General features: G+C 34.2%; 2 protein-coding genes across 2 annotated transcripts; one reads left to right on the top strand and one right to left on the bottom strand.

Moving 5' to 3' along the window:
* On the top strand, window positions 1-8362 carry LOC109349505 (exocyst complex component EXO84C). The gene is made up of 7 exons (XM_019590331.1): window positions 1-181; window positions 1138-1232; window positions 2582-3620; window positions 5901-6422; window positions 6878-7066; window positions 7634-7770; window positions 7875-8362. Exons 1-7 carry the CDS (start codon window positions 86-88, stop codon window positions 8116-8118), a joined length of 2322 nt encoding a protein of 773 aa, XP_019445876.1. The 5' UTR covers window positions 1-85; the 3' UTR covers window positions 8119-8362.
* LOC109349506 (probable inorganic phosphate transporter 1-9) lies at window positions 10087-12634 on the bottom strand. The gene is made up of 3 exons (XM_019590332.1): window positions 12172-12634; window positions 11565-11870; window positions 10087-10979 (listed from the first exon to the last, which is right to left on the bottom strand). The coding sequence occupies exons 1-3, from the start codon at window positions 12564-12566 to the stop codon at window positions 10130-10132; spliced, it is 1551 nt and encodes a 516-aa protein (XP_019445877.1). The 5' UTR covers window positions 12567-12634; the 3' UTR covers window positions 10087-10129.

The raw sequence follows: 13507 nt of genomic DNA, 5'->3' as shown, positions 1-13507 counted from the left end.
TATTTTCCGTCCATTTTGTCTTAGATTTTGTGCTAAGATCTTGTCTTCACTTTCAAACTTTCTTCTTCTGCGAGCTGAAGCAGTAATGGAGAGTAGCGAGGAAGAAGATGAATTCCCTTCCATTGAGAGCATCATTCCCCAATCCAAAGTTGATTCTCTCTATCAGTCTCACACTGAAAAGGTTCCATTTTTTTCTTCTTTCATTTCTTCATTTCACTATAACAATGTCCCCCACCATCAAAACTAGGTTTTTTTTTTCATTTGTTTCTACCCATGTTGTTTTCTTAACTAACTAGGTTTTTTCTCATCTGTTTCTATTCTTGTTTCTTGATATTAATTTCCAATGAAGCCATTTTTTTGGTGTGAAATAAATAAAGTTATTTATTTGTTATAACTGAATGATCTTTATTTCGGAGGGGATTCTCACTATTTAGCTTTATTCTGGGTTCACTTTAACTTTCATTTGAGTAAATATCCAAGTTAGTCTCTAAAAGAATGTTTCTTGATATTAATTTCTCATATGATTGATTTCTATTTTAGTCAGGGTCTTCAGTTTTTAAGCAAAACATGAGGGATGAAAGTATAGTCATGCCTTTAGACGTATCAAGACACTTATTTTCCATCTACCTATTATTCATTATAGTTTATGTTAATGTCCTGGATATTGCTAGCCTATTTTGAATCCCATGTATCCACCAATTGCCTCTGGTCAAATGTTCGATTCATGAGAGCGACACATGTTGGAGAGACAGTCACACACGCCGAAAATGGACTAGTTCCTTACCCAAAGTGAGGGGATACCCTTGGTAGTACAAAAAAAAACAGAAATACCACTACTCTGGTACTGTTGTGTGACTGCATTTCTTATGGTATATTTTACTCTGATAAAATGCAATGAAGAATCTGTGTTTATTTTATTTCATGAATGCAATTTTTGTTATGGCATTATTCATGTGTTTTTACTCTGATTTCAAAATGTTTCATGTTGTAGCTCTTTTATAAGACACAGTATGGGTATGGGTATGGGATTTGCATTTTTTGCTTGCTTGCTAGTTTTGTGAGCTCCCTGGTTCGGATTACTGGATAGCATGTCTGCATGCTTCCTTGGATGGTGACGAAACTTGTTGATCCTTTCAGGGCATTAGAAAGCTTTGCTGCGAGCTCTTAGATTTGAAGGATGCTGTGGAGAACTTATGTGGCAATATGCACTCAAAGTTCTTGGCTTTTTTGAGGTAACGTATATCGGTCACCATAAAGTGTTCTTGATCCCTTCCATCCTCCCATCTTTCCCCATTATGCAGGCAGCTTTATGCGCATCGTAAATTGTAATCCTATGAAGTTAGTCAGTCAAGAATGCCAAGACTGTATTTCTGTCTACTTTTGTTTATATTGCATTGATATGAATGCTATTACCATCACACACATGTCCTGAGCATGGGTATGAGTCCTTTTATGACAAAACTATATGTAAACGGTATTCTATTGCTTTTTGGACTTGTACTCATATGTACTGATTATTGGTCATATACCCATACCCGTGCGCCCTAGGTTTTGTGCTAACTGGTATTCTTTTCTCCTCCTTTCTTGAATATATATAAAACTAAACATACAGTATGCATTTGCTTGTTGATTATGCAGTAGAAACATAAGCTAGCAGTCTTAGTTCTTTGATCGGCAACTTCTTGTTTAAGAATTCATCAGTTAAATTTTATACTCATCATTTTTCATATAGGATTAGGATGAATGGGAGAAATTACAATTTTATGCTTCTTGCCTTTAATAGCTGTCCCAAAAAACGGAATAAATAGCCATTTTAATTCTGTTTGGGATGGGGTGAAGAAGTTATGAATAAGTTTTACTAGTAAAATTGCATTGACATTTGATCTGCGAACTCTTCACCTCCAATTTTAGTCCCATACCAAACTGACCCTTAAAAGTTTAAGTTTCATTTTCTTGAGTTGTAACAACTGATGATCATCGATAGCATTCTGGTTTATTTCCATTCTTTCTTCACTTTATTTTTTCTTTAATCCTGGTGAATTTTCAAAATCCTATTTAATTAACTGAGGAACCACACTATACCCACTCCTGTTGCAAACATAGCTGGATAATGTTTCTGTAGTATGGATCGATGCTACAGTTGAAGATGAGGAGCAAGCTGGTAGCTGTTTTTTTTTTCTTTTCTTTTAGTTCTGTACAGAACAAGTCAGCCAAAAGACTGAAGCTGTTAGGAGATTTCCCGGTAATTGGTTATACTTTCTTATGGTATTATCTCTAACACACCCCCTACACACGGAAGCTATTTGTAGGCTTGAACTTGAAATGTGCACAAAGAACTAACTTGTGCTGAAATATGTTTAATCGGAGGAATAGGGTTGGAAAGTATTGAACAGTTGGCTACTTGGTTAAAAGACCAAGCTTTGCAAAAGCTTAAGTTGCTAGTCTACTGATGGTTTCTGTTTTAATATTGCTAACAACTTTGAAACCAAAACTGTAAAGCAAGAAGCTTTTAATAATTAAACCACTTTCCTAGGTGATATTATATAAACAAAGTTTTTGTTGATTGTTATTTATGTTTTAGGATATCTGAAGAGGCTGTGGAAGTAAAGCATGAATTAATTGAGCTGCAAAAGCACATCTCAGCTCAAGGCATTCTTGTACAGGATTTAATGACTGGTGTTTGTCATGAGTTGGAAGAGTGGAATCAGTCAAACAAAGATGTTACTGAAATTGAACCTGAAATATCTGAACTCCTTGAGCCCTTATCAAATGAGATAAATGACAAGAAAACAATATTCTTGGAAAACATTGATGTACTTGTGTCCGAGCATAAGTTTGAACAAGCATTAGAGGCATTAGATGCTGAAGAAAGAAATTCTGATGTGTTGAAAGGCACAGGGAATATCTCTTCAGATGAAGTTTCCTCATACGAGTCTGCTTTATTGGAAAGAAAAGTGGTCCTTGAAGACCAGTTAGCTGGAATTGCTGAACAACCTTCTGTTAGTTATCCTGAGCTTAAGAAGACCTTAAATGGTTTAATGAAGCTTGGAAAAGGTCCTCGAGCACATCAACTACTGTTGAAATTTTATGGGTCTCACCTCCAAAAGAGAATTAAGGCTTTGCTTCCCTCAAGTTCTCTCTGTCCTGAAACATTTCCTTTTACATTATCTAAGATTGTGTTTTCTGTAATTTCACTGACAACAAAGGAATCTGCTTTGATTTTTGGAGATAATCCTGTTTACAGCAATAGAATAGTTCAGTGGGCAGAGTGCGAAATTGAATATTTTTTACGATTGGTGAAGGAGAATGCACCCTCATCGGAGACTGTTTCTGCTGTACGTGCTGCTAGCATCTGCATTCAGGCTAGTCTGAACTACTGCTCAATCTTGGAGTCACAAGGATTGAAAATGTCTAAATTATTATTGGTGCTACTGCGTACTTATGTGGAAGAAGTTTTAGAATCAAACTTTAGACGTGCTAGAAGAGTAGTTCTTGACATGGCAGAATCTGATGAAGGCTTCCCATTGTCACCCCAGTTTGCATCTTCACTTTCTGTTATTGCAACTTCATCGAGTAGCATGCTTGTTGAGAGTGGAATGCGGTTTATGCGCATTGTTGAAGTAAGTAAACTTCATCATATGATATGGCTATTATCTAGTGGACAATAAATATGTTATATTGCCTTATTACTCTTAAGACTTTGTAGACTGGATGAGAAAAAAAATTGTTGATGAGAAAAGCCTTCTCTCTTTCCTTTGAATTTTTTCCTCTTTTCATTTTCCATTTTATACTTGCTATCTGTCATTGAAAACAATTATTCTTGAGTTATGTTGATCAATATTCAAGCATAGCTTTCTGCTGACCCCCATATATTAAAAACTTAGCATGAATTGTTTTATAATAAATATGTTTGTTGGTTAAGAAAATACTGAATGAAGACTTCATGATCTATAACAGGTTTTAAACTAAAGTAAATGGTCCTTCATAGCCATGCTCTTCAGTCTTTAGTGCTTGACTGCTTGTCTTGGTTTACTGTGATGCATGAGGATTTGACTATTGTTTATGGGTAACTAGTGCCGGAAGCAGCGTAGCGTCATATACGCATGCATACTTTTTCAGTTATGTCAATAATGGGACCATTATATGTTTTCCCGCCTGCCTCTGAGACTGCATTATATTTTTCCCTTTTCTTCTGCTAGATTTCTTTTTTCGAAACCATACAAAAGGAATTCTTGGTAAAAGTATTTCTGTTTTAGGAACAACTTACCACTGAACTTGTTAACTATGCTATAGAGGGTTGTCTTTTTAACAAGAATTTGATTTTAATAACTTGTCTATTTTTAAAAAAAATTATAGAACATAAGACAAGATGCCAGTAACTGGGAGATATTTCAAAAATAAAACGAAATGAAATGAATGGGATGAAGCTGTCAAATTCCTCTGATAGGATCATAGGGGTAAATAATCAATATGAAAATTACCTAAGAGAAGTAATTAAAAATAACTTATATTTTAACAGCATCAAGGATATTAAACACCCTCAAAAGTATGGGTATTATGATCCAAACAAAAAACACACAAAACTAGCAAATTTACACATCAAGGTGAGGTTTGGCCTTCCTTCTGGATCACTCATAATGATGTCTGCAATATAAAAGGGTACACCCAAACTTCCTGAAACCTAACAAACATCTTATTCCAAACAAATAGTGCCTTCTAAGCAATGCAGAAACAGGAATTTCAAACCAGAACCACTCAAGCACCCTTGTCCTAAATCCTAACAAAAGACTTTACCTTAGGAGTTTTGGATTTGCAAAGGGGTTTTAATAACAAGATTGGAGTACATAATAAATGAGCAATAATTTGTCTTAGGGATGTTCAGAATAGCTCACAGAGAGGTTATTTGGGCTTATGAGAACAATTTACATTCATAAGCTTATGAAATAAATTTATGACCTTCCTAAACTCTTTTCAGCTTATGAGAAAAGCTTACGAAAGTAAGCTCTTTTTTAGCTTATTTCAAAAAATGTTATCAAATAAAAGCTTAACTAAGCTTAAGTATTCAATTGCTCACGACCAGGAGGAGCAGAGCATATTGGCACCTCCCTGCAAAGGTATATGCTGTAGCAGAGCTGATGGTGGTCGTGGTGAATCATGTCCAGATCCCAGCTGTAGCGGCCGCTCCTGTATTTTTAGGGATGAAACTCCTCATAGCTGTGCCATTTCATGGGTTCTGAAGTCGGGTCATGAACTCATGATGACATATGCATGATGCAACCCAGAAGAAAACACCATTTCACTGTTTGGTCAAGGGTTTTAGTTACTTGAAATGTGCTTCACTACATTTCACATAAAAACAGTGCTTTACTATTTTTTATAAGATAAAATCAAACTAAACAAAAATGAAACTAAAGTAATAATTATGAAATAACACAATATTTATTGTAAATCATCTTAATGTTATTTTGCCATATGATTTATAAAAAAATATTGATGAAGTTATATAATATTTAGTGACAATGAATTTTACTGTTAATTGTAAATGTCTTTAATGTAGTATATTTTTCTATTTTTAGCATTATATGCATACGGTGTAACTGTAAATCACTTATATTTTCCTAGTATTTTCTGTAGCGGCCAACCCGCTAACCATGATCCTGCTATAGTGTATTTGAGGTCGACCACTGCTCTCCGCTATCCATGATTAACTACCCAAACATGTCCCTTATGATCATAATGTTCACTTAATCTTTGTGTCTGCATCTTCACCTGTTTTGTTTCTGTAAATCAGTCTGTGTGCAAGTAAAAAACACAGTTCCATACACGCATATTTAATGAAGTTGCTTGAGATTTTGTTCTGTCCGACTATAACATAAGTGGTGTACTTGTACAAAATACAGGAGATATTGGAACAGCTAACACCGTTGGCTAGTTTGCACTTTGGAGGAAGTATACTAAGTAGAATATCTCAGCTATTTGATAAATACATGGATGCTCTTATCAAAGCGCTACCGGGTCCTTCTGATGATGACAACCTTCCAGAGCTGAAAGAGGCTGTGCCTTTCAGAGCTGAGACAGACTCAGAACAACTTGCAATATTAGGAATAGCATTTACCATATTGGATGAACTGTTACCAAATGCTGTATTATCAACATGGACTCAGCAAAGTGAAAGCAAGGAACCAATTAGTGAACTCAAGGAAAATGTGCTTAATGCAAATGCTAGTGTTGAATTAAAGGAGTGGAGGAAACATCTTCAACACTGTTTTGACAAACTCCGAGATCACTTCTGTCGGCAGTATATTCTTAATTTCATCTATTCAAGAGAGGGGAAAACAAGATTGAATGCACATATTTACTTGAATGATAACAGAGAGGATCTTTACCGTGATTCTGACCCACTGCCTTCACTTCCATTTCAGGTCATTAATCTTATTCTCCTGTCTTTGCTGCTGAACTTGTTTTTCCCTCTAATATTTGACTCTTATTTGTTGCTTAGCTAATCCTTTGAGTTTCCATGTTTCCTTTTTTGAAAATGTTTTCTGTTTATTACATTTTTTTAATTGTTAAAAAGAAATTATTGAGTTTCTCAATGAAGCTACAACATTTTGCCGTGTGTGTGAATGCAGAGGGAGAGTTTGTGAGCTTGCTATCTGGTGTTGTTTTGAAACTTTAGGGTTTTAACAAAGAAAAGTGTAAATTGAGAATGACGGACAACAATATCTTATGAGATTGATAGGAAGAGTGTGACACTTATACAATAGCTTAACGGACCTATTACCACTGATACAAGGCCACTACTAATAAGCCTAATTTATTCTAACATATAGTTCTCGTGTTGTTATTTTAGTACTGATATGTGTAGCTCTATTTGCAGGCATTATTTGCCAAGCTGCAGCAATTAGCAACTGTGGCTGGAGATGTATTACTTGGGAAAGAGAAAATACAGAAAATTTTGCTCGCTAGGTTAACAGAGACTGTTGTTATGTGGTTGTCTGATGAGCAAGAGTTCTGGGGTGTATTAGAGGATATTTCAGCTCCTCTCCAACCACTTGGTTTGCAGCAGGTACATGTTTAAATATATATTCATGTTATTTCAAATTTCAAGAAATCTGAATACTTGCATATCTTAATTCAACGTTCTTCGATTGCTAAAATAATTTTATGTCTCAATTCAGTTATCTCGTTGAAAGGTCTTCTTACATAAGACCAGTATCTGTAATCAGGCTTTAGGTTGTGTGCTACACAACTTTGATGCTTCATTTTGCACAAGTCATGGTTAATTCACAATTTCTAACAAAAAGCATTGTTTTTTTTCTGCTTCTCCATAAATAATTGGTGTGGAAATGATGGGAGTATCTGTTTGCATCTCAAGTATTTTTCATCCACCACAATTGAAAATATAAAGCTTTTCATTTCTTTGATGGTCATGTCTATAGTAGCAATGATGCAAATGAAATAATAGAGCCTACTTTTTATAAGAAATATATGTAATATTAGGGTACTTTACTCAGATGCCTTTAGAAAGTTATGAATTGGCTTATTCTTCGATTCCTGTGTATTTTTGTACAATTTAGTGGATATTTGTTCTTTCTCTTCCATCCTCTCAGTTATAGCTGACTTTTTGTGGCAGTTAATTCTTGATATGCACTTTACTGTTGAAATTGCACGTTTTGCCGGATATCAGTCTCGACATGTTCATCAGATAGCATCTGCTATTATCGCTCGTGCCATCAGGACCTTCTCTGCTAGGGGTATAGACCCACAAAGGTATTATTCATTTCTATGGCCGGGATGCTTGAATTCTATTCCTTATCATCACATGTATTGTTTCCACTGGATTCTGACATCAACCAATTTTCATTATCAATTAGTGCACTTCCTGAGGATGAATGGTTTGTCGAAGCCGCAAAGTTAGCAATAAACAGGCTCTTGGTTGGGGTATCAGGATCAGAGACATCCGACATCGACGAAGATCACATCATTGTTCACGATGAACTTGTCTCAGATTCAGATACTGTTTCATCCCTGTCTACAATGGACTCGAACGAGTCTTTTGCTTCTGCTAGCATGGCAGAACTTGACAGTCCATCAAACTTGTCTGATGAAGATGATTGAACTTTTCTACTAGCCTAAAAATATAGAGTAGGTTGAAGTTTTGAGAAAGCTGTATGTGTCCCCAGTTATCAATTTACCATGTTAAGTTATGGCATTTAATTTATTCAGTAGAAAGCATCAAATGTGGTGTTAGACTGTTCATGAACCTGGCTAAGGGATATTAGCCAGATCTCTTTGATTTGAGTTATAGAGCATTATGAGCTTGATGTGATAGTAGATGTATATATTAATCTGTATATTATGAAAGGTTGGTAAGTTGGTCTCAGTCTCTTTAGTTGTCCTTGTTTTTCGTATATATTTATGTTTTAGGCATTTCAGTTGTTTTTTTACTACATATCAGCACATAAAATTCTTTATAATTTTTAAATATTTTATATTTGATGACTTTCCAACCATTCTAAAAAATTGATGTTAAATTTTCACTTAAAAAGTTGTTTGAAACAAAATCATCTATTCAATTCTTATATTCAAGTTTCTTCAATATGTTACTCCAAATTGTTATTATATATCCTAATCTGTTGAGTCTCTTTTGTGACATTTTAGAACTAAAGTAGAATTTCAACAATTTTAGTTAAGAAACTTTTTTTCTGATGTTGCTTAGATTGGATGGTTCAACCATAGATTGGAAAGGGGAATGGTTTCATACAAGCCATAAAACTATCCAGTTAGTTAGCCCATTTTAAACAGTTGAAAACTTGGTTGAACTATTTTAAACAACTTTAAACTGAATGGTTTGACCAACAATGTTAAAATCGATCGTGAAATCTTATTCTATTTCAACTCTCATCTACCATTAGTTGGAAGTACAAATGTATTTTTTAATTATATAACATATATAATGTCATATAGACTGATCAAATAATTATATCAGTTACATTGGTTACATTTATGAGATCTCTTTCGATTTGATGTGAAGAAAATTACTTTTTTTTGAACTGAAAAAAGCCTAACAAGAATAGTGAACATAATTGTATTTGCAATTATTGATCAAAGACTTTGAAATATCAAAAGCACCCATCTTTTATTTACACAAGAATTCAATAAGTAACTTTTACTCCGGGTATGATTCATTTGCATCAATATCAGTTAAATTATTGTTACTAAGTACACTTTCAAAATGACTAAAACTAGACTTTAACAATTATTCAAAGAAATTAAAGTAATTTTTCAGAAGTGAACAAGAATAAAAAATATTTTCATATTCTCGATATTGTTCAAACGTTCTAGTGTGTTGCCAAATTGCTTTATCATCGACATAAAAGAAAATTTAGCCCTAAATATTCCTCTCATATCATCACTTGAGTTCTCGTCAAAATGTTTTTCTTCGAATTCTTGGCACATTGACAAATACAGGATCAACGCCCATTTATTTGGCTAAAGGGATTTTGGAGCACTTACATTTTTTTTTCAAATCTCTTTTACAATTATCTCAATTGTTTTTTATATTTAAAAATATATTATAAAGGTGGATAAAAATGTAGGGCATATCCTAAAAATTAGGGCCCCTATAAGATCAAGTGTTTAGAACTTAGAAGCATATAGCAAGCTTGAGAGAAAGTGATAAAGAAAAAAACAAGAGTTTAGATCAATGGGAGGCTTTTAGTGTTCAATGGCAATGATGTGGCTTATATAAAATAGATGAAGTAACAAGCTTTAACAAGTTAACTCAGCAAATTAACCTAACTAGGTATAGAAAGCTAACAAAAAATGAACCTGTACGTCGATTCACATAGAATAAATCAAACAAATTAAAACATTCAAGAACTCCCATGGAGGTTCAGGTTTATACACACAGTACAACATTTTCTAGATATTATTTGCTTGCATACGAGATGAAAACCATGCTTTTCTTCCTTGCTATTTGTAGAGCTAGTTTGGTATCCTAGCTGTGAAAATTTCGAATGTAAATAAAGAATATATGAAATGATATGATTATTTACGATTCATATTAAAATCACCCTTAAAAAATGCTACAAAATAGGCCCAGAAATATAATAAAATTGGTTCAACATTAGCTAAACTCTTCAATTTTAATATCTTGAGGCTCAGTCTCATTCTCTTCCAAAGACCTTCCCATTGTTTCCTTAGTGAAAAAAAAGGTGACCAACATTCCCAATATGCACACCCCTCCAAGTGTGATGAGAGAAACTTGCATTCCAATTCCCTTAGGATACCCCTCCTCTTTCTCTTTATGTGAAGCCCACAAAAATCCAACACAGCCAATCATTGCACCAACTTTACCAGATGCTCCAGAAATGCCATGACATGTTGATCTAAACCTAGCTGGGAAAAGTTCAGCTGGGACTATAAAAGTAGTGGTGTTTGGTCCAAAATTGGCAAAGAAGAAAGCAAGGCCATAGAGAGCTATGAAACCTTTATTACTTTCTTTCTCTCCACGTGCCCAATAAGAGTAATAAGGAAACCCTATTGCAAAAAAAGCCAATGCCATGAAGAAAAACCCCATAATTTGGATTTTGACTCTTCCAACACGATCAATGAAATAGACAGAGAAGAAGTAACCAGGAATGGTGGAACATACAGCAAGAATTGCTTGGAGCCCAGCAAGTTGGATAGCTTCTTGATAAACATCAACGTTATTTTTGTTTTTGAGGAAGCGTTTGTATATTTGATATTGGAAAAGATTGCTGCTATAGAACACAATGTCCACAAGAAACCAAGTAGAGGAACAAGCAAAAAGATCACGGCCATGTCGACGAAGGAACTCCATGGAAAGGAGAGGGTAGTTATGTTGGGTTGGTGGCAATGGATTATTTTCAGTTATCTCGCTGATTGAGATATCAAGAACTTTCTCCATATCATGTGCTGCTTGCATCACATTTTGTTCCACTAATGCTGTGTACCTGAATATATTATTGCAATTCATTTTGAATATAGTATTTGATTATGAAGAGGAGTATTTTGAATCAGGGATTTATAAATAACAAGTTGCTCAAAAGTTGTTAGAAATAATTGTATAAATAATTATTTTGATTTGAGAAAGACTTCTAGGCATACTCATATTACTCTTACTTTGCACTATTAAATGCATATAATTACTTCAACAAAATAAGGTATCATCATCAATTATTTTAATTATATTCTTAGTTCTACAGATTAAGAAAAATCGCTTATCAGAATTTTCAACTTAATGAAATGGACACAATTGGTCAGTTTAATAGTGAAGCCCACAGGTCCTTTTCATTCTATTTTTTCTTTGAATTAAGATAATCAGTTAAAGGGTTAAATTGTGTCCTTAATGATGAGACAAGGACTAGTAAGTGCATAAAATAAAAATTCAACGACTCTAAACTTCATCTGTCTTTGTCATATATACCATGTAGAATTTTTAATTACATTTTCTATGGTTAGAGAGACACCCAGATAAGTTTCAAATGAGTCTAGTTTTTAATGAAGAAAAACCAACTCATAATGAAAGAAAATGTTACCTAGCAGTTTCAGGCATCATCATCCTCCAATAATAAGTCATGGCTGCTGGAATTGAACCTAACATCAATATCAATCTCCATGCAATATCAGCCCCTTGTGGCGTTGGTTTTTGAGGTGACGTGTCCGAGGCGCGGCGGAATATAGAACAGACCACCGTTGTCACGATGGCGCTGGCTAATATCCCAAACCCTTGCATGGAAAACACCGCCGCAATGAAAGACCCTCTTGTTCTTTTGTTGGCAAACTCAGACATTATAGTAGAGGATAGAGGGTAGTCTCCACCAATCCCAAGCCCTAACATGAACCTTAACAACAACAAAAATAATAGTAATACATTTAGTTCAAACCCTTTTATTGGTAATGGAAAAGTGAAATCTATAAACTAGTGAACATGTTTATTGACCTAAAACTAAACTTAGTTGAACAAATACAAGAATAACCAATAAATATAAAATGACATTACCAAGCCTGTAATGCATAAACTACCTTGAATATACATTTAGCATATACAAGCTTATATATCTATGTATCAAACACTATCATAATTTATTTCTTATGAAATAATCTAGTTAACCAAGTTATTCACTTCATTGTTAGTATTCAAACCTGAAGAAGCCTAGAGAGAGGAGAACGCAAGTTCTAGAGGTACAAATGGAAAAACCACAAGCCAAGGAACCAATGATAATGAGTATCAAGGCATATCCATAGACATGGCGGCGCCCTTTGAGGTCACCAATCCTACCAAATACAACTTGACCAATGGCCGTGCCTAACAGCGCCACGGCCACCAAGGCCGAAGCAACAAAAGGCGGTGTCTGGTGTTTGTGATCGCCGTGGCGGTCACTATAATATATCCTTCCAATCATCTTGATGATGAGAGTTATAGAGAAGAGTTCATAAGCATCGGTGAATAGCCCCATGCCTGCAATGATTATGGCGTTGAAGTGATAGTATTGTGTCTTTGCTGTGTCAAGGGCTGCAAGTACCTTCAATCTTGCCATATTGTAATTGCTTCCAAGGTTCAAGTTTCAAATTACTACATATGTTTTTCAACATGGCATTAGCTTATATATTGTGCCGTCACCTTTGATTAAAATATATATATATATATATATATTTATTGGTGGGGCTTTTTTCCTATTGCTTCCAGCTTCTGACTTTGGTTGCTTTCAATTTGATTGGACAAATGAATAGAGAAAGGTATGTTAAAATGGTTTTATATATGTCAAGAATAAATTGGAGGAAGACGTGAGGAATGTAATCTGAGGAACACATGGTCTGTTATAAATGGTTCAGCATACAATTTTAGGTTTGTTGTTATCTCTTGTCTTTGACAGTAATTGTAGAAGAAATAATCAAATTTGGATCATATTTACCAGCTGTATTTTTCAACAACAGTATGATCCAAATCTGAGACAACCCATCCCCTTTTAATATTTTTTATATTTTTTTTACATTTATAAAGAAATTATGAAAGTGATGGAGAAAGTTTATTGGTCGCAAAAATTTACTAACTGACTTGCTTGGAAACTGCGATATAGTCATAACATAGTCAATGAGATGGTAGTGAACAAATGGTTTCAAAGTCAAAGTTATAAGTGTATCATTCTATAGATGCGGATCAAATTCATCCTTAAATGTTTTTTCATATTATAATTGTTAATTTATCATTGCCAGAAAGGCTGGTACATAGATTATACGATACATTGAATCCTATGTCATTCTTTATGTTGTGTTTGTTTATGGGTTACATTCCTTCTTATTCTTTTTTCCTGTTGTGTTTGGTATAGACAGCTTCTATCATGGTTATTTTTCATGTAATAATAAGAATAGAATTATGTTTTATACACAACAAAAAGTGGTACATTTATATTTTGAGCTATTTGTTTTTAGAAGTATGTATAAAAAAGATAAAAATAATTCTAATTTATGCTTGAATGAT

The sequence above is a fragment of the Lupinus angustifolius genome, chromosome LG06, assembly GCF_001865875.1.
Source record: "Lupinus angustifolius cultivar Tanjil chromosome LG06, LupAngTanjil_v1.0, whole genome shotgun sequence".
In the NCBI taxonomy this organism is placed as follows: Eukaryota; Viridiplantae; Streptophyta; class Magnoliopsida; order Fabales; family Fabaceae; genus Lupinus; species Lupinus angustifolius.
The sequence above is the reverse complement of the archived record's forward strand: the minus strand, read 5'-3'. Positions and strand labels throughout refer to the sequence as shown.

What these genes read in the sequence shown, in the direction of transcription:
- LOC109349505 (XM_019590331.1), top strand. Translation starts at nt 86, where the DNA reads ATGGAGAGTAGCGAGGAAGAAGATGAATTCCCTTCCATTGAGAGCATC. An exon ending in GGTTTATGCGCATTGTTGAA is followed by an intron (nt 3,621 to 5,900) that starts GTAAGTAAACTT and finishes TACAAAATACAG; the next exon opens with GAGATATTGGAACAGCTAAC. An exon ending in AGGGGTATAGACCCACAAAG is followed by an intron (nt 7,771 to 7,874) that starts GTATTATTCATT and finishes ATTATCAATTAG; the next exon opens with TGCACTTCCTGAGGATGAAT.
- LOC109349506 (XM_019590332.1), bottom strand. Translation starts at nt 12,566, where the DNA reads ATGGCAAGATTGAAGGTACTTGCAGCCCTTGACACAGCAAAGACACAA. An exon ending in CTCTCTCTAGGCTTCTTCAG is followed by an intron (nt 11,871 to 12,171) that starts GTTTGAATACTA and finishes GTTGTTGTTAAG; the next exon opens with GTTCATGTTAGGGCTTGGGA. An exon ending in ATGATGCCTGAAACTGCTAG is followed by an intron (nt 10,980 to 11,564) that starts GTAACATTTTCT and finishes TAATATATTCAG; the next exon opens with GTACACAGCATTAGTGGAAC.